The 18932-nt window shown below is 41.9% G+C and overlaps 1 protein-coding gene across 2 annotated transcripts in view; it reads right to left on the bottom strand.

The window, feature by feature from the left end:
- MAP2K5 (mitogen-activated protein kinase kinase 5) overlaps positions 1-18932 on the bottom strand; it is a 246870-nt gene that overhangs the window by 29531 nt on the left and 198407 nt on the right. For both annotated transcript variants that reach the window (XM_032417743.1, XM_032417744.1), the window contains exons 21-22: positions 10115-10176; positions 7093-7138 (exon numbers count right to left, since the gene is read on the bottom strand). In XM_032417743.1, the coding sequence (XP_032273634.1) occupies positions 7093-7138; positions 10115-10176 (108 nt within the window). The remainder of the gene's footprint in view (positions 1-7092; positions 7139-10114; positions 10177-18932) is intronic.

The raw sequence follows: 18932 nt of genomic DNA, 5'->3' as shown, positions 1-18932 counted from the left end.
AAATACGCACAAAGACACACACACACACATTTATCTGCTAAAGTCTCGTGAAAAGATTAAGCAGTCACGTCTGTGGAAAAACAAAGCTTGTTTTCTGGGGTTATAATCTCTCTGTTCTTGCTGAAGTGCTAACGTGTCATCAAAAATTCAAATTAAAGCTGTCTGATTTAGTGTGATCTCAAGCATCCAGGCAGTGATTCTGCCGTTGTAATTATGTGCAATTAAAAAGCTAAAATCAACTTCTGACTAGTGGATTCCTATTTATAAGCAGACACAAACAGATGATTTTAATGGCCTTCAGAACTTGAAAATAATAATAATAAAAAAAATAATTCCATGGTTGTCAATTGGACCCTCTGTGGAGCCCCCAGCTTCTGCAAAGCCATCTGTGCTGAAGGAAATACTTAGCTGAAGTTACAACCCCAGCCAGGGATTCTCCCTGCAAATTCTGGGTGCCTTAGCTAATAAGCTGATTTGTAACTCTAGATGAATAACTAAAAGCAAAAATGATGTCTGCAGGAATGGGTGGCCACACATAGGAGGCTGGCCCGAAGGGTCTGTTTTAAAACATGCTCTTTAAGACACAGGTGATAGCTAGATGTTGTAAACGACAACCAAGTTCATAATTGCTCATTAAATCGTTAGTATCTTAAAAAGTTTAGATTGCAAGTAGAGTGGGTCCATGAACACTATGCAAGGGGGCTGCTGAAATGTGCCTTTCCTCCTATTTGTGTTTAGGATACAAGTAAGCTCTGGATCAAAAGAAACTGAAACTCACCTTTGGTCCATTTAGTAGACTGTGGTGATAATGTTGAACTTTATCTGAGCCCTGCGCTCCCAGAAAGAAATACAAGATGAGAAATCTCCCCACTCATTTGTTAGCCACAAAGGACCACCCGGCTTTCAAAGAGAAAAGACCCTTTTCCATCCTTCCTCCTGCCTTCCATAAGACTGGTTGATGACTTCCTTGTTTACCTGCCTCCATAACCTTGGCCTACTCCCTTTACTTTGACACATTCCTCATTAATAAACATTCTCCATATTGCAACAGCCTGAATAAAATCATTTTTTTTTTTTTTTAAGTAGGCTCCATGCCCTGCGTGGAGCCCAGCGTGTGGTTTGAACTCACGACCCTGAGATCAAGACCGGAACTGAGATCAAGAATCGGAGGCTCAATGCACTGAGCCACCCAGATGCCCCTAAAATCTTCTTAATTGTCTAGTGCATTCTGTCAATCCCAGTGGTCAAAAAGTTTGGGTCTAACAATGGCAAATGAAACCATTTGGTGTAAATCCAAAAGTTACACTGGAATTGAAGTGCTGGAGAGACAAAAATCTAACCTGGTGATTTCTTCAATTTCTAATGCCCAGTTTATCACATCCACTGATTAAGTGAGAGAACAACCAGCCAAACTATCTGAAAATGTAATTACAATCAGGTTTGGGTACACAGAAAAGCTACCAGTGACAATTTAATAGAGAGGAGTTAAACAAGTTAACAAGTAATTAAATGTTTAAACAGATTTTTCTGGAGCAGTTTGGTGTTTATTAGCCCCCAAACAATACCACCTCTTATACATGAAGCCTCTTCTGAGAAATGAGATGCCTTCAAGTTTGCAGCTGCTGGGATTTAGATGAAGGGAAAAAAATCTAAAAGCACTATTTTGATTGTAACTGACATTCCCTCCCCCAAGATCCACACCTGCTTTTTAGATTTCGAGTCCCAAGATTTACTTGCTTTCTAAGCAAAATGTCAAATTCTGCCCTCTGTGTTTCTTCTTAGTAGCCTGAATGGAAAACCAAAAAAACCAAACCTGAGAAGATACTGAACGAGGACGCCCTGCTCTGGAATGTTCCAGGAAATGCACAAAATAACAGGCATTATTAGAACCTAAGGAGAAATCCCATGTTTTTAAACAATTACTAAAACAGTATAGTAATAGCATAAAGACAATTTCTGCGCCAGCTTGTTTCTTTGAAATTCTCTCTGCCACTGAACAGCTAGAACAGATAATAACTATTAGTAAATCAAACTCCTCTGCAATATCCAGCTGTGCCTCACGCATTTACATACAGATAGAATGGGTATATGTTTTTAATATGTATGTGATCCGTACTTTTACCACAGCCGAAGTGCATGCTACAAAGGAGGAGGAGAATGGGAATCGGATCAGCATGAGATAATAAAGTGGCCTAGATAAAGTATTAGCCAGCGATTGATCTCAAACTGGGATGCTGCTTCTTCTGACCTGATTACTTACTATGCATAGATTCCATTAAATAGAGCTTAGACATGGGAAGCTTCTGGAAATACTCTAAATGCATAGAAGGATCTACAGCACTCTGAACCCAAATTGTAACTGCGGAGGGGTGCCCACGGCCCGCATCCTCCCTGCCTGAGTCAAGGCCCACATTCAGGATAGGCTGGGAGGTTAAAGGGCCAGCTGGTGGGCGGCCCTGCTGGTGGGCGGCCAGCTGGTGGGCGGCCCTGCTGAGTCCCACAGGGAGGGCCTTTCCCTTCCCTCCCCTGCGCCAGGCCAGCACCCTCCGAGTGAATGCCTCTCTCCTGAGCTGCTCGTCTGGTCCTGGCTGCACTGCACTATCTAACAGAATGAAAAGGCAGTGAGGGGGCTTAACAATCATTCAGGGTCATGGTCCCGTTTGAAAAACTGATGACAGCCCCGGATTCCTCTTTTCAGAAAAGAATGCAAATCCCCACCTGCATACACAACGTTGGATGTAATTTCAGGGGCTCTAACAGACTTCCTTAAGTCAGGGACCCGAGGTCAAGGACTGGTGATCTCGTCCATCCCCTCCGTTTTGCAGATGAAGACACTCAAAGCTGGGAGGGAATGGGGAGCTACTGACAGGGGAAGGGAAGTGTGGCGGCTTCCCTGCTAAAGCCCAGCCTGACCTTAGCTACCAGAGAACCCTGCAGGAAGACTCATTGGGCAGAAGGAATTCTCTGTGGCTTACACGAGCAAGGGTCTACCCAATAATGTTTCTCACCGTATTCTCTATTCAAAAACATAACAATTTGAATAGCAAAGCCAGATCTGAACCTCTCCATCTCAAGCCGTCTGTCTCTGAATTTAGGAGTCTGATTTTTATTTTTTTGTGTCCTTCAATTGAATTATTGACATTCTGGGAAAAGGTCTCCATGACCCTTGGTTTTATCATCTTCTCCATCCTTGCCATGCTCTCGCCAATCCTTTCTGACGGGCAGCAGCTGTCCCCTACTCCACAGAAGCCGAGACATCTCCGCTGCGTTGTCTGAAGCCTGCTGAACATTCTGCCTGCCATCTCCACAGGGCTTCCACAGCCTGGAAACTTTTTTAAGTTTCTGAGTCCTACTTCACAGAGCTGGGGTGGCGCTGACATAGGTCTTTCCTGCGATTTACACCAGGGTGATTTAAAAGTGGGTTCTTTAACAATGGAATCATTTTCTTAGGAGAAGAAAGAGTGTGTGTGGGGTGTCAGCATGTTGGATGTTTTTGGCCGCCTATGTGGCTGGATTTCCTTTGTTGGGTTTAACGCTGACTCCCGATTTATGCAATAGCTCTCAAAGGACTGAAGGATGAAGGGTTTGCCTATATTTGAATGGGAGTCCACTCCTGAAAAAAGGGGTGGGTGGGTGTGTTGCTTCCATGTCAGGTCCAAGTTTTCAGACTTGGACTAGGGTTTCTTCTCTAAGAAGAAAGGGTTTCTCCTATAAGAAGTGGAAATTTTTAACAGATCACCCAGCTGGTGGTGAACATGTTGCCTATCTGAACTCCCCCTTTGTGGGTCTGGGACTCTACCAGGCCAATGTCAAAAGGATTTCTGTTCCAAAAGGCACTAGAGGTCTCACATTGCTCTGAAAGTCTGGAGCCTCTATACACTCATGCTTTGCCCAGCCTGTTTCCTTTGCCTGGAATGTCCCCTTGAAAACTCTCTACTAAAATTCAGTCCATCCTCCAAAGGCCCTTTTCAAATGCTACCTTCTCCATGTAGCTTTTTCCATTTCCCCCAGTGAATCCCCACAGAACTCTGCAGTTCTGAGTTACTTTATTTGAGCAATTTGCATACTTGCTGTATTCCCTGAAGGACTGTATGAATGTGGCTTCTTCTTCTTTTTTTTTTTTTAAAGATTTTATTTATTTGAGAGAGAGAATGAGATAGAGAGAGAGCACGAGAGGGGGGTGGGTCAGAGGGAGAAGCAGACCCCCCGCTGAGCAGGGAGCCCGATGCGGGACTCGATCCTGGGACTCCAGGATCATGACCTGAGCCGAAGGCAGTCGCTCAACCAACTGAGCCACCCAGGTGCCCCGTGAATGTGGCTTATTCTTCCTTGTATCTTCTGTTGAGTCTAGCACAGGACTTTGTACATCACAGTCTATAAATATCTGCTGAACTGAATTGTTTATCTGGTTCTGAGATTTCCCAAGATGATGTGGATGCTACTGATGAGACTTCTGAATGAGTTCTTTATGTAGCTTAATGGCTACACGCCAGAAATATGTATCAGTTCACATGAACCCTGGACTCCCCAAAATGTGAGCGTTAAGGGAATTTCTTGGTCCAGCTTTAAAATACTTCCACTTAGAACACAAAAACTGATAACCATCTCAGGAACAACCACACAAGGTAGAATTAAACAACTAAATACCTAGATGAGTCTTAACACTGGGATTTTAGTGACTTCAAGAATCTAAACTTGAGTTTTACATTTCATCTTTAATACTGACATGGTCAAAAATCGCAAAGATGATGGTTTTAAGACTGGGCTATTCTGGATATAAGGTAACCACACCAGATAAAAAGACAAAAACTGCTTGCATGCCCACTGTGCGCATGGCCCACCCCTCCCTGCAGTCTGATTTACTTAGGCAGGGCTTGCTGTGTTCACCGGTGGTCACAGCCACACCAGAGTTCCCTGGTGATGAATCTGTAACTCTTAGTGTTTCCACCCAGATCCATTTCTGATTTCCTTCCTTTGGTTTGGACAGTCCTGTAGGCCTCACAGTCGACGCGGCCCGGGCTGTGCAGACCACATCAGTGCCCTGCTGGCTGGCGCTACGGTGCTAGGGAGATAAACTGCTCTTTTTTGTGAAAGGCAGGCCCTCACGCACAGTGACAAATGTCCTCTCCAGTTCATGCATTCTAGAGGATGTTCTCAGCTTCCAGATGGGAAGACCATCAAATAGGTTGTAGGTGGAGAGGGAAAAGGAAAAATTAAAGCCATTAATAGGCAGGAAGAAATAAAGAAGCTGGTTCCTTAAGACTGGGCTCCTTGGACGTGACTCAGGTTCCTCAAGCCAGGTACAACCTACTTTCTTTCCCATCCCCTATTTGGCTCAATATTGTGGTCAGAGGCAGGCAGGGCCCTACCCTCTTGACCCCAGGAGCCTCACACACGTTCCAGGTTCTCTGCCTCCTCACGGAGCCCCTTCTAAGCCAGGGTGCCTCACTAGTGCTGTACCTAAGGGGATATGTTCATTTAAATCCAACCGGGAGCAGTACTAAAAATGTTAAATTAACTATATGATGGTGCTTCCTGTGACTGAATTTTTCACTGTACTTTACTGATTTATTGATATTTATTAATTAAAAATGTGGGACAGCACATACCAGGGTGTACAGCTATAAAGAGAGATATCGAACTATGTATCGCTTGTCTCCCCCCCCCCCCACAGCCTTATATACACTTCCTTCTCAGGCACTGAAAGTGCTCACCCTTTAGCCTTGTCTTTATGACTTACCACCCCGGAGTTGTGTTCCTTACTAAGACATACATCCATATGCATTTATGGGTGTATGTGCGTTCCGCAGTGTTTTATTTATACGTGGCCAACTCATTGCAGCACTGAAACATGCATTTACAAACAGATATCTGTTTTATGAAACCCTATTCCTTTGTTTTAATAGCTGAGCTATCCAGCCATAGCATAATAATGTACAAGGTAAATGGGTCTCCATCTCTAGAACCTGTTCCAAGTTTTCTCAAATGTGACTAACTGCAAGAATTTCCCAACCATCAAAGAGACGCCACCGCCAAAAGACCAGTTTATTCCAGACATGAAACCTGCACAGTTATAAATTGCAGAGGTTTTTAGGGGTGAACTTTAACTTGAAACTACCCTGAAAATGGAGATTTGCTCCAGGGGTAACGCGAGGGAGAAAGCTACCTTCCTGGAAAGCACTCATGATGCAAAAGGGAAACATCCTGTTATTTTATACTCCGGGATGAAATCTGTATTGTACAGAAGAAGTTTGGGTACTTAGGGTGTTTATTAGGATGGTGTACAACAGATGAACACCTCTGAGCTGGTACCTGTAAAATGCTTATTGTTTAAAGTGGTGAAAGAAAATTGGTCGGGATGTGCTCTGAGTGCAATAATCTAAAGACAGGGAATGGTATATACACAAAACATGAAAAGAACAGACTATAATTATTATTTACTAATGCTCGATCCTGGCATTCTTCTAACAGCTTGTGCATTGTCAAATCAACAATCTGCACTAAATAAATGACCATTTGGGAATTGCTAGGGAACGTCTCTGTTCCTCTCCCTGCTCGACTAAAAACTGTCATTTGCCATCAAAGAAAGCAGCCTTGGAGCTGAGAACACAGCACCCGCAGCCTTATAGTTGTCTCTTTCTGAGGAAAGACCAAAGATTCACATTAACTTGATCTTTTGCAGCCAATCTAATTTCATTCTGCATGAATCCAAGAGGACTCCACGCCACGTTCAGAATCTCCTGCAGGACTGTGCTAAAAACTTAATATGCTGACTCACTTTTCTGTTACCAATCCTCTGGATTCTGAGAGGCTGTAACAGCAAATGAGGACAAGGAGTAACCCAGATTAACTTGTGACCCTTGAGTGTGAGGCGAAGGAAGAGAGTTCTGGCTTAAGTTTCAAAACGATGGTGGGTTTTTAAAAAGTAAAAACTACTATCTGAGCTTCAAAAACACCTACCCAAATGGAGTAAGTAATGCGGCCTCTCTAGAGCCTGTGGATGTTTTAAATGCCATTCTGGTTCTTTTAACAGAATGTTAAGCACAGATATATGACTAGAGAATGCTCATGTAACTAAAAAAATGTACTTACCATCAGGTCCTCAGGTGCTGGTCTTTCTTTTGGTTGTTTTCGCATGCTGTAAGAGGAAGAAAAGCTCATCGTTATCTAGATCACTTATGGATTTGTGCTATACTTTCCACTATGGACTATTTTCCCTGGAATCTGAATGATTTCAAATTCATCATGTTCAGTTCTTGGCCAAAGTATCAGCATATATTCCCTTTCTTTTATTTGGGCCTTTAATTAATCAGATTTTGGGGGAATCTCATGAATCAGAAACACAAAGATTTTTTTTGGGGGGGGTTGTTATTCTCGCACTACAGATGAAGAATGAATTTAAATTTACCTAATTCCATTTTTGAAATAAATGTGGGAGAAAAAAAGGAGCAACATTTCTTCCTGACTCCGTTTTCAATTTATTTCAAACTTAAATCTAGGGAACAATAGACTTCTTTTTTGGTAACTGGGATAAGGTAATAATAAGAAAAGAAACATGACTATCACGTCAAATGAGAAAACATTTTATTCCTTCATTACGACTCTGAATAACAAGTAATACATAAAAGAGGTTAGGAATCTAGATAATCCTACAAAATTACAAATGGGCTGTTACATTAGCTCAACTTTTATTTATTCTGGCTACGATGCAAGTTGATATTCATTAAACAGCTGGGGAGGAGTTAAGTTTGTTTAAGCTGCTTAAATACTCATATTCCTCATACAAAATATTTCTTGTCTTACATGCAATAAGTATCATCAGTAGCTGTATCATGTACAAAGCTACATGATGAAGCACTCACATGGGGGACTGATGTGACTATGAGTAGCTACCTATTTGGTGGCCGTATCTATACTAAACTCAGAGTGTCTATGGGATGAAGTCATGAAAAGAGACTGCTTCTTCTGTTACTTCAAAATCACACAGATGCTTTTTCTTTATACAAGGCAACCTCTAACAAGCACGAGGAAAACCCGTCATATGATCCCTGCATTTGCTGACAGTATTTTTTTTTTTTTTTTTAAGTAGAGAGACTTAATGATCATTTGGTAAATAAGAACCATAGTTATGAACCATTAATGACATCGAGGACATTTGCCTTCCCTATAAATAACCATATGCACCTCTCAAACACTGCATCCATTAGCAAGTAATTCAAGCTGTCTCGCCAGTGGAGTTGGTAACAGTCCTAATCTGACATTCCAAAGTAGCTGTATCTCTTGGGAAAACAAGGCTATTACCCACTATCATTTCTGTTTCGGCTTGACATCTGTGGAAATTTCAACACAGGTTATTCCTCCCTGTCTCCATAAAACTTTTACATAGCAGCTGATTAATTTTTTGGACAGAAGGAAGGCAAGGCCTTATCTGCTTTTCCCCGTCTGCCCAGAACCTGCCCCACCTCCAAGTGGGTCTCAGGCCACAAAGTGAGCTGCAAAGCCGTCCCGTCACAAATCCCACAGCGTCGGGCGGGTGATGCCCAAACCAGTGTTCCGGGCAGCTTAGGAATGGCACCATTTATTTTTCAATTTCTGCATTTCAAAATGGGGCATTCCCATGATGTGCTTCTGAGTGTTTCTAGGAATTCCATGTAAAGGAAATTAAGAGAGATTAATACGCATTTCTGGATAATGGCTCTATATTGTTGATGAGCTCAGGATTCCAGTGTTCAACCGATATATATATGCTTTTTCCAACATGGCATGCTTTGGAAATAAAACGTCTGCAGGGTAAAAATAGTTTTTAAAAGCTACAGAATATTATATAAGTATTTTAAATAAATAGAATCAGTGTTAATAAAATTTTTAAAGTCAAGGGAAAAAAAATCTCTTCCTCACATATTTTTCCATGGAGTATAAACCGTATGAGACATTTTTATTAAGAGGTAACATATTACACTTAGTCAAAAAGGTGATAAAGCTTGACATTTATATTAAGGAATATTTCTTGGCTTCACTTTAGTGCAATCATCAGATGGATCATGGGGGGGAGGGGAAGGGGACAGTGCACAACCAGTTTGGTTTAGCAAGGACTCCCGATTGCACCATTTCGAGGCACCAGAGGAACGAAGGGTTCATTTTCCAGCACTGAACGTGACTCTAAAGGGGTGATGAAAAGGAATTCGGTGGACGAGGGGAAGGAATGTAGAGGTAGTTATAAGAAAGTTCCAGAATGTCCAGAACAGTTTCTGGCTAGTTCTGTCTCCTGCTTTGTGGTGATCATTGCTAGGCTCCCAATTTCCTTCTCTCTCTCCGTCTCCTTCTCTATGCTAGGGCGAGGGAGAGGGCAGGAGGGCAGTGGAGCAACGAGGCCGTCCATGGCCACCTGGGTGCTGCTGGGTGGGGAAGAGGCAGGTGGATGATGTGAAAGGGGGAACCTCGTTCTACTGAGGGGGAAAAGGCAGAGGGCTGGCAAAGAAAAATGCCTGTTTCCTCAGGTGTAAAATGACCCGGGGTTGCCTGGAGGCTATGAGGGCCCATTTGGTCTGAATCCTGTGGTTCTTCCCAGTTCTCTAATGGTTCAAGTGGGCCTAATGGAACCCTGTTTTCATAGTCTTTCAAACATCAAAATTCACTGAAATGGACACCAGTATTGTGTTTAACATATAACCAAAGATAAAAGTTATTTACTGAAAACCCAATGGATTAATAAACTATGCTGCTTCCACTAAGTGACAGACAGTTTTATGGGTAACTGGAGGTTACATTAATAAAAATAAGCTTCATATGTCTGTTCAATAGGGGCTATAAAATTGTGTATTTCTTAAAAAAAAATTTGATAGCAACAGTATCTGTGCTCGAAGAAGTAGCCCAATTCTCAGCAGTTTATTAAAACAGGAAAAAGCCTCTAAAGTACATTTACGACCCTTTGTGTAAATAACGTTTACATAATTTAAACAATTTCTTCAGATTTGCTGCCCCATCTGCCCAAGGCCCCGAAGTCCCTCCCGTCTCCAAGAGGAAGCAGGGAGAGCCATAAGGTCTCACGGAGCCGCAGAGTTAATGGCATGTATCATTTACATTGAGGGCATGGCATGTTTGCAAACGGGCTCACCACTGAGTGATGAAATGTACAAATGGCTCGGAGAACTCTCCAACCGGAAGGACGGGCGAATCCTGGGATGAAGGAAAAACAAGTCACCAAAAGTCACAACAATTCCTTTTCTTCCTTTATATGCACCCCCCCACTGCCCCCCAAGGAGCAGGATAAAGATGAATCTATAGCAAGGATTCACCACCATGTGGAAAGGAAAATAAGGCCTCATCCAATTAAAAAGGCTGTCTACACCCTCTCCCACATGTTTACGTAAAAATGCCAAATTTAAAGCCACACACATTTTACAATGGTGAGAAACACGAGAGCCAAGAGGGAGGGGAGGTGAAAACAGGACAATGATAGCCACAGGGTAGGAAAGAAGGTACGAAAGTGTAAATGAGAAATTAATGATTATTTAAGTAACACACAAATGGTCTTGTAATTAACAAAGAGCTGTGAAATTATTCTTGTGTTGACCTTTGTTTCTTTTACTGGATTTGCTATTTATTTACATTTGTTTGTATATTCAACTGCTCTTAACTGCTTGCTGAATCATTTGGGTCAGGTTTGTTTTGTTTTTGTTTGTTATTTTAATAGAAAGGCTTTTATGGGGGAAGCTGTTTCCTGAAAAGGAATTTTAGCCTGTTTGCCAGTCTGGGCAAACTTGTCATGTGAGAAAGGCAGTGAATTAAGGACACAATGAAAAACTCCCACCTTGACCACCAAACAGAACTGGGGCGGAGGTGGGAGCCACTTAAAAGAGCAGGAAACAACACGGCCACAAATGACAACCACTGAGTAACACAGGGAGCAAACCCCATTACCATTTGCAAGGAAGGCTTTAAGAATTTAGGAGTTTTTCCAAGAATGACAGAGAGCGCCACTGTGTTTATAGTGTAGCGGCTCAGGATGTAATGAAATTACACTGCAGAGTACTTTAACAGTCATCTCATTAGACCTCCAGTTGGAACAAGACAGCCACATAACGTAGGCAGCTGCAAATGACTCCATTCCCATCTATTCTCATTTGCTATTAAAAATACCTTTCGGCGGCTTTTTTCCTCTCTGACATCCCTACACAAAGTGCCCTGCAAAGTATGATACATGCACCTATTTAAATTAACAAAGGAATGACTTATTTTAATCTCACTGTGCTTTGGAGTGCTTTGGCCATTTGGATGAGCAATATATCATTACATACAACCTTCCAGCGCTGCAGGCAAGAAACTCAGAGCATGCAGCATTTGGTGGGAGCCAAACAATTTCTCTAGCACACAACTGTGTCAAATGCATGCATGTATTCATTATTGAGAACGAGAGGAAATAGCTTTGATGTAGTGGAAAAAAGAAGATGATAAAAGCACCTCTGCAATATGCGTGTCATTATCAATGGTGGCAGATAGATACAATTGCACAGCCTCCTATGTGATTAGTAAATATACATATAATTGCTGTGGCCAATTATCAGAAAAATGAGATCGGTAATTACAAGACAGAAAATTAACTAGAACTCTTATTAAGGCTTTGTTTCCAATTCAAACAATTGGAAACTGCTGGAAAATACAATTAAATCAAAAGGAACTGAGGTGGTCAAAGCAGCCAAAAAAAAAAAAAATCCCAAAGAGGTTAAAAGAAACGGAATGTGAACAAAATGATCCTTAGATTTTGCCTATCTGCCTCTTTGAATTTATTCTATTCATCTAGAGCAGGAGAAGGTTAGTAATCATAAACTTAAAATTCTCATCAGTAGAGAAAGGCTTCCAAGAAGAAAGGAAAACAAAGGAAAATGGGAGTGAAATAAAATCTTGCCAAGTTCAAAGGATTACATGCAGGCATTACACAGAGAGGACATGAAAAACAGGGGGCTGATGAAACCGTCCACTCAGAAGAAACAGGCACGCGATAATATGACAAGTCTTCGATAAAGGTACTATAAAATGGTCACAGAAGTCCCATTGGTTTGAAGAGCAAAAATAAAACATGATATCAATTTCAGCCCGGCCTGTTTTAGGAAAGCCATATATATATCACTGTGCCTGTAAGATTCTACAAGGCCCAGTTCAAAAAAATGACATTTCACTGTCTCAGAAACTATTAGTAAAAAAATGGTTCAAAGTCTGAGGTGCCAAAACTATGGACTCTGATCAAGTAGTTAGTCCTCCAAGTCATCATTTCCGAAATTCTTTTGGAGGCTCTAGTACTGGAAGTGTCTGAGTAGTAGTTGATTTAAAATGCAACGTTTAGGAAGATAAAAGCCTACTGCCTTAATGTGGCTGAATATTTACTAAGATGGTTAAAATTCTGGACCGGTTTTCTACAAAGATCCTAGTATAAAACATGATGCTAATGTGGGCCTCATTTCAAAGTATGATACCAAGAGTAAATTAATGAATTATAGACTAGGCAACTTGATGAAGATGTCATTTTAACATGGATGAGAAACAAAACGAGGGAATGTGACATCTTTGCATGGGTAGTTAATTTTATTTAAGACCTGATATTGTAGCCTGTTAAGTTCCTCATAATATAAAACTAAGGAACACTGGGTGGTACCCATGAATAATTTATTTCACTTTGAAAATGCCAGCCCAAGTCGACTTTACAGAACCGCAGAGAGTGGAGTCTCATCTCAGGGGTGCCTGGAAAGAATCACTCATCAGAGATGCGGGGGAAATTCTAATCTTAATGCATAATGCCAGATATTTCTTTTCCTTTTAAAATCCGTGTCTCTTGCATACCTCAAAGGAGAATTTTCTGAGACACAGAAGACTGACTGGTGGGGGGCAAGGGGGGAGGTGGTCAGAATGTCACGCACAAACATGGGGCGGAGGGGTGAGCAAAGGAGTCCTCTGAGAGCCTCCCACTCCACAAAAGCACGCAGGCTGTTAACACTCCAAAAGAAAACAAATGAAGAGACCTGACGGTGTTCACCACACTGGGAGGATTTTAAAGAATACTTTTCTCATTTTTAAGCAAGTAAAATCAGAAGTTTGTTTAGAAGAGCATTGTAGAACACCTCCGAGAACCTGCCTGTTTCTTGATGGAATTCAAATCTGCATGAAGGAGGGAGGGAGGCTGAGTGGAGCTGTCCCAGTTTCCCCCGCAGCTCCCAGGGAGGGGGAAGCATCCAGTCACCGCTGGGTTAGAGGGAGCCTGAGGACCGTGTCAAGGGGTTCAGGGATCTAGTAAAGTCCTTGCTGCTACTCATCACAAACGTGTTCTGCGAAACATGGGTTCAGGGAAGATGAACAAATACATTTCAAAAATATAAACACGAGCTGGAGAAGCAGTTACACTAGTAACTCTCAGGCCTGGCTGAAACTGACTCTCAACTGTTAATAAAAGTCACTCTTTTTAAGACCCTGGGTGCCATACTTCACCTTAAGGGCTTTTTTTGGGGATGCTTTTCTGTTGAACTTTCTAAGCACAGAGGTATGGAATGAAACAGTGGACACAACCTTAACCAGAAGCCTTAACCTGAGATTCTAGTCCCAAATCAACTTTAGAGTCCTGCTAAAGGGACACAAGCTGGATCTTGTTATCGAGCCGGCAACTGTTACATAAAAACAGCTGCCGTAAACCATTTCAGTAAGCAACTCTGGTCATCAAGGAGGACAGTCTCCAAGTCTCAGAGGTTTCAGTAACTACCTGGGCAGCCCCTTTTGCTCAACAACTGGAACACGAGCACGTGGCATGCTAGAGAACAGCGAAGGACGATGGGAAAAAGTCTGAGTGATGCCTTTGCCTTGTGAATAATGAACAGCTCAGGAAGGTCAACCCATTACAACTGAAACTGTTTAATTATTAATTATGCACAATCTATGAGCAAAAGGACAAGTTCAGAATGTTTAATGTATGCTAACTTCAACTGGACTCTCTCTGGGTATTTTGTTATTAGCACTTGTCAGCAAGGTACTCAGGCATAAAAAAAGGCAAGCAGCAGAAAATCTGAGTGTGTGTGTGTGTGTGTGTGTGTGTACCTACACACTCAAAGAGCAGGGGAGGGGAGGAGGGAGAAGGAGGGCTGATTCCAATCACTGCTGTTGCTAGTTCACTTGCAGACTAACTATGCCAATAAACACACTTTGTGACTTTGAGAGCAGGCAGATAGGCTGGGTACTCCAGATACAGAAAATATAGATGAGGCAAATGCTTTTGAAATCAGTTACTTAAAAGAAAGATCATTATTTCAAAGGCATAGTTTTTTTGTTTTAAACTATGATGTTTCTGGGCTTTGGAAAGACCCAGGACAATGTGCATGTACGCACACCCACATGTGCAGCACATGCATGAGTGCATGGAAAATGGGTAGAATCTGAATTCAGCGGATTATATCAATGTCAATTTCCTGGTTGTGATATTGTACTATACTTATAAGCTATTAACACTGGGGGAAACTGGGTGAAGGGTAAACAGGCTCTCTCCACAGTAATATTATTTTTAAATTATTATTATTGTTTTTTTTTTTTAGAGAGGGAGAGGGGAGGGATAGAGGGAGAGGGAGAGAGAGAATCTTAAGCAAGCTCCATGCCCAGTGTGGAGCCTGATGCGGGGCCCGATCTCACGACCCTGAGATCCTTATCTGAGCCACAATCAAGAGTCAGATGTTTAACCAACTGAGCCATACAGGCGCCCCTCTCCATATTATTTCTTACAACTGCATATGAATCTCTAATGATGTTGAAATAGAAAGTTTAAAAAGAAAAAGGTAAGGAACTATTTTTAAAAACTCTGATGAGGTCCAGATTCTTGGCGAGCTTAGCTTTGTGTAAGGGGAAATGCTCGTATAACTACTCGATAGAAAAAGTTAAGGGAACTTTGCCTGAAAAAATATACCTGTGTATTTCACGTTTGCCTTTAATTCCTAATTACAGATAATAACAAAACCTGACAAGGATATGGTAGTTAATTCAAACATTGATAGGGCATAGACATAAAGTGCTATATAATAAAGATGATAGTCATTCATTGCTTATTTACTGGTTTGTTTATTGAGTAATTTTCTTGACCACCTACCATGCCAAAGGCTCTGAGCCTGGCATTGTGGGATGACTAATAATTAATCCATAACCTTAAAGAATCTGTGTACTATTCAGGGGGACAAGATGTGTACCACTAATAAACAGCCCTGGAAGATGGAGGAAATGGCCAAATAAGAGCTGGGCATTCGGGCTGTATTGGGGGGCACCACGTTTGGCTGGTACACATGAGTTCATAAAGGAGTGACAGAGAACAGAGTATGAGTCTGGAGGGCTGTAAGAGACCTCCTTTGCCCTCCTACCTTCTTCCTTCCTCACTTCCAGAGAGCACCTTGGGAGAGGGGTGGGGAGAAGCTACCTTGAACATTTTCATCTATGTCCTGTTCCCTTCTCTTTGTGCAAAACAGAAATTCCTTCAAACCAAGATTTTATACTTACTAGCAGTAAAAGAAGGAAGACAGAAGAAGGGCAACTTCTCAAAAATCTCAAGGTGTTGGCCACACTGGCGAATTCTAAAGGTCAGCTGTGATGTGGTTAGATTAAACCAGCCTGGGGTGCCTGGGTGGCTCAGTTGGTTAAGCGACTGCCTTCGGCTCAGGTCATGATCCTGGAGTCCCTGGATCGAGTCCCGCATCAGGCTCCCTGCTCGGCAGGGAGTCTGCTTCTCCCTCTGACCCTCCCCCCTCTCATGTGCTCTCTCTCATTCTCTCTCTCTCAAATAAATAAATAAAATCTTTAAAAAAAAAAAAAAAAAAAAAAAAAAACCAGCCTGGCAAGTTAAAAAGAATATGGCAAGCCTTCTAACATTTTTTAATAGCTTATTTCCAGATTTCATGGTGTCAAGCCATCAAGTCAACAGGCAGTTAAAATCAGAGAATCACCTAGAGTCTGATCGGTATCGAGTTAATGCGCTAACATTTTAAAAATAAAATTTCTAATTCGAGTCTGATGTTCCTTTGGCCTGGCCCAAGGATTTTGGTTCCCACACACTGGGATTCACACTAATTGCCACAGCTCTTTTAGACTGCTCCACTTTTGTCCACAGTGTTGGGATCAAAGGTCGTTTGTAATTCCAGTGGCTTCAGGTCAGGCAGAACAGCATTTTGCCTTGTTAGACCCCAAACTGGTTTTTGATTCTCCACTGTTCACTACCTTAAAATAGCACTTTTGTGAGACAACCGCAGAATCCATAGGACAAATCTCCTCTTGACTGAGGAGGAAACCTGGTTAGTTGGGGGAAAAAAAGGAAAAATACACACACACACACACACACACACACACACACACACACACACACAAACTGTACCCTCCCCTTTTAAAGATCTCCACAGAGGGGCGCCTGGGTGGCTCAGTCGTTAAGCGTCTGCCTTCGGCTCAGGTCATGGTCCCAGGGTCCTGGGATGGAGCCCCGCATCGGGATCCCTGTTCTGCGGGAAGCCTGCTTCTCCCTCTCCCACTCCCTCTGCTTGTGTTCCCTCTCTCGATGTGTCTCTCTCTGTCAAATAAATAAATCTTAAAAAAAAAAATAAAGATCTCCACAGAAACTAATCTACAAACCAAAAATCTATCTGTTCAAAGTGCAATCCAATGGTAGATTTTGGGAAATTAGCTCAGTTTTAATATTTTGAAGGTCCTCAGTGTTTCTAACTGTAGGTTGCTGCTCTAACAGACTGTAGTGCGGGTGGGGTGGATGGGGAGAAGGCAGTCGCATCTTGTCAGAGAGAGAAAGGTGGGAACTAGATGGACAGGTGCTCCAGGTCAGCCAGAGAATGAGACAACAGCTTAAAATATAAGTGAAACATAATTACACATCAGAGTTGTACAAGTTCAGACAGTGCTTCTTAAATCACTCACTTAAAAATGTGGTTACTCTGTGAGGAAACGATCAGCATTTTGACATTATGTGTATTTTTGATTTCACAATGCAGACAGAACTGACCGAATCTTTGGGCTGTTAGGAGGGACAGTGCTGGGAATGAGGCTGTGAATTTAGGAAGGCTTGCAGATGGACGTCATCAGAACAGAAAGCCTTTGACCCTCCTCAGCTGGAGACCAGAAAGCCCTCCTTTTACTCATCCCACTCCACATCAAGCCCTGAGCAGAGAAAGTGAAAGATGATTCAATTTCCACACTGGGTCACCCCATACTCTGGGTTGCCAGATGTGACAAATTACATGTGTGGGCACTTTGGTTTGAAGTTCTGTCCACTGGGTCTGGGCTGACAGTAGCAGCTCATTTAACTTGTCTCAGAAGGACCTGGAACCAGGGGCAAAAGGCCTGAATTTTTGCCACTTAAACACCCACCTGACCTATAAACCCTTAAATCAAGGGAGAACCAGCTGTTAGCCAAATGAACATCACAACCAGATGGCTTATAAAAAAAACACAAAATATAAATGAACAGGTCTAAAGGAATCTGTCTGTAGGTAATTGGGACTTAAGATTTCTATGAAGAGTTTTCCTGTTTTTTTCTCCTAAACATGTAGAAGTTCTTCAGTACTGAGATAAAAAGAGGAAAAAAAACTTTGTCATTAATATCAAAACTAACCCATCATTTAGTCTACAGTTTGTTGGTCACTTAAAAGATTTATATTTACTTAGAGATTTTCTAGACCTATGGCAAAGATCGTGGTGTTTTATTAAATTCCTTGAAAAGAGGTAGAGAACTGGAACGTGGATTAATCTTTGAAACCATATTTACAGTTGCTTTCTCTCTGAAGCTAATGAACAACACATTTTTTTCTCTTTTTCTCTTATGTCACTTGTTGGTCATAGGCTATAGGTCACCGTATCATTTAGAGGTGTCCATATGAACAGTACACACACACACACACACACACACACTTGCATACTAACATCCACATATACCTCCCTTTTTCACGGTGTGGGTAGAACAGCAAAAACATGCCTGTCTCATACCAAAGGGATTGCATTTACAAACGTAAAACCCGTTATTGTCCTCTCTGTAGCCTCCCAATGCATTTCCATTGCTTTTCCATAAAACATTGCTGCAAATAATCAAGCATGACCATTGACATCCACAAGATTGAGTTTTAGGAACCATTAAATGAGCTCACCCTCGTGGGAAGCCTCCTGCTCAGGCTGGTCTAAAGGTAATTATTCAGCAATTCCTACCTGTGGTTTTACCTTGTCCCTATATAGTGTTTGAATTTCATATGCTGGTAAGGTCAATTTTTTTTCCTCAGGAAAAGTCCAGCTACACATGTTTGATCCAGGACTTAAATTATAATGTTAATATACACACTTCACCAGGTTCTATGTGCAGAAGTGCTGATTAAAAGCCATCTTAGATTAAAGGGAGATCATAAACTATATTAAACAAAAACGAAAGAGGAAAAATCTCAGGGAGAATAATAACCCTTAACAGATTCCGAAATGAAAGGAATTACTCCTCCTCTTTCCATAGGTAAGGGGTTAACACGGAGATATCTGAACTACATGCACACACCGTTCAAGGGCAAGAACCTGGCAGGTCCGTGTCCTGAAAAATCAACAAGCCATAACACTATCAAGTCAGACTCTGAGAACTCACTGAAATCCAAAGACCACATCGTCACACTGTATGTCCTCCTGATGTTCACTCGACTGTTAGTTAAAATAATTACCGCCATTTGCCACCTGCACTGCAAGCTACGGAGAAGGGGAAAAACAGAACTTCCCGGGGCTGCACGGTGCAGGAGTGCGGGTGGTATTTGCTTACCTATTTTTATAAACAAATTCAGAGGCGATGTGAGCTGTGACTCAAAGGCTGAAAATTATATGTGAAATTGTGCTCTACCTGGTTCCAAGCAATAAACTCGGAGAGAAGGGAATTTAAAGCTGGGTAAAGAAGATCG

This window comes from Phoca vitulina, unplaced genomic scaffold (genome assembly GCF_004348235.1).
Source record: "Phoca vitulina isolate PV1807 unplaced genomic scaffold, GSC_HSeal_1.0 scaffold20, whole genome shotgun sequence".
Taxonomy (NCBI): domain Eukaryota; kingdom Metazoa; phylum Chordata; class Mammalia; order Carnivora; family Phocidae; genus Phoca; species Phoca vitulina.
Note: the sequence above shows the minus strand (reverse complement) of the source record. Positions and strands in the feature narration are given on the sequence as shown.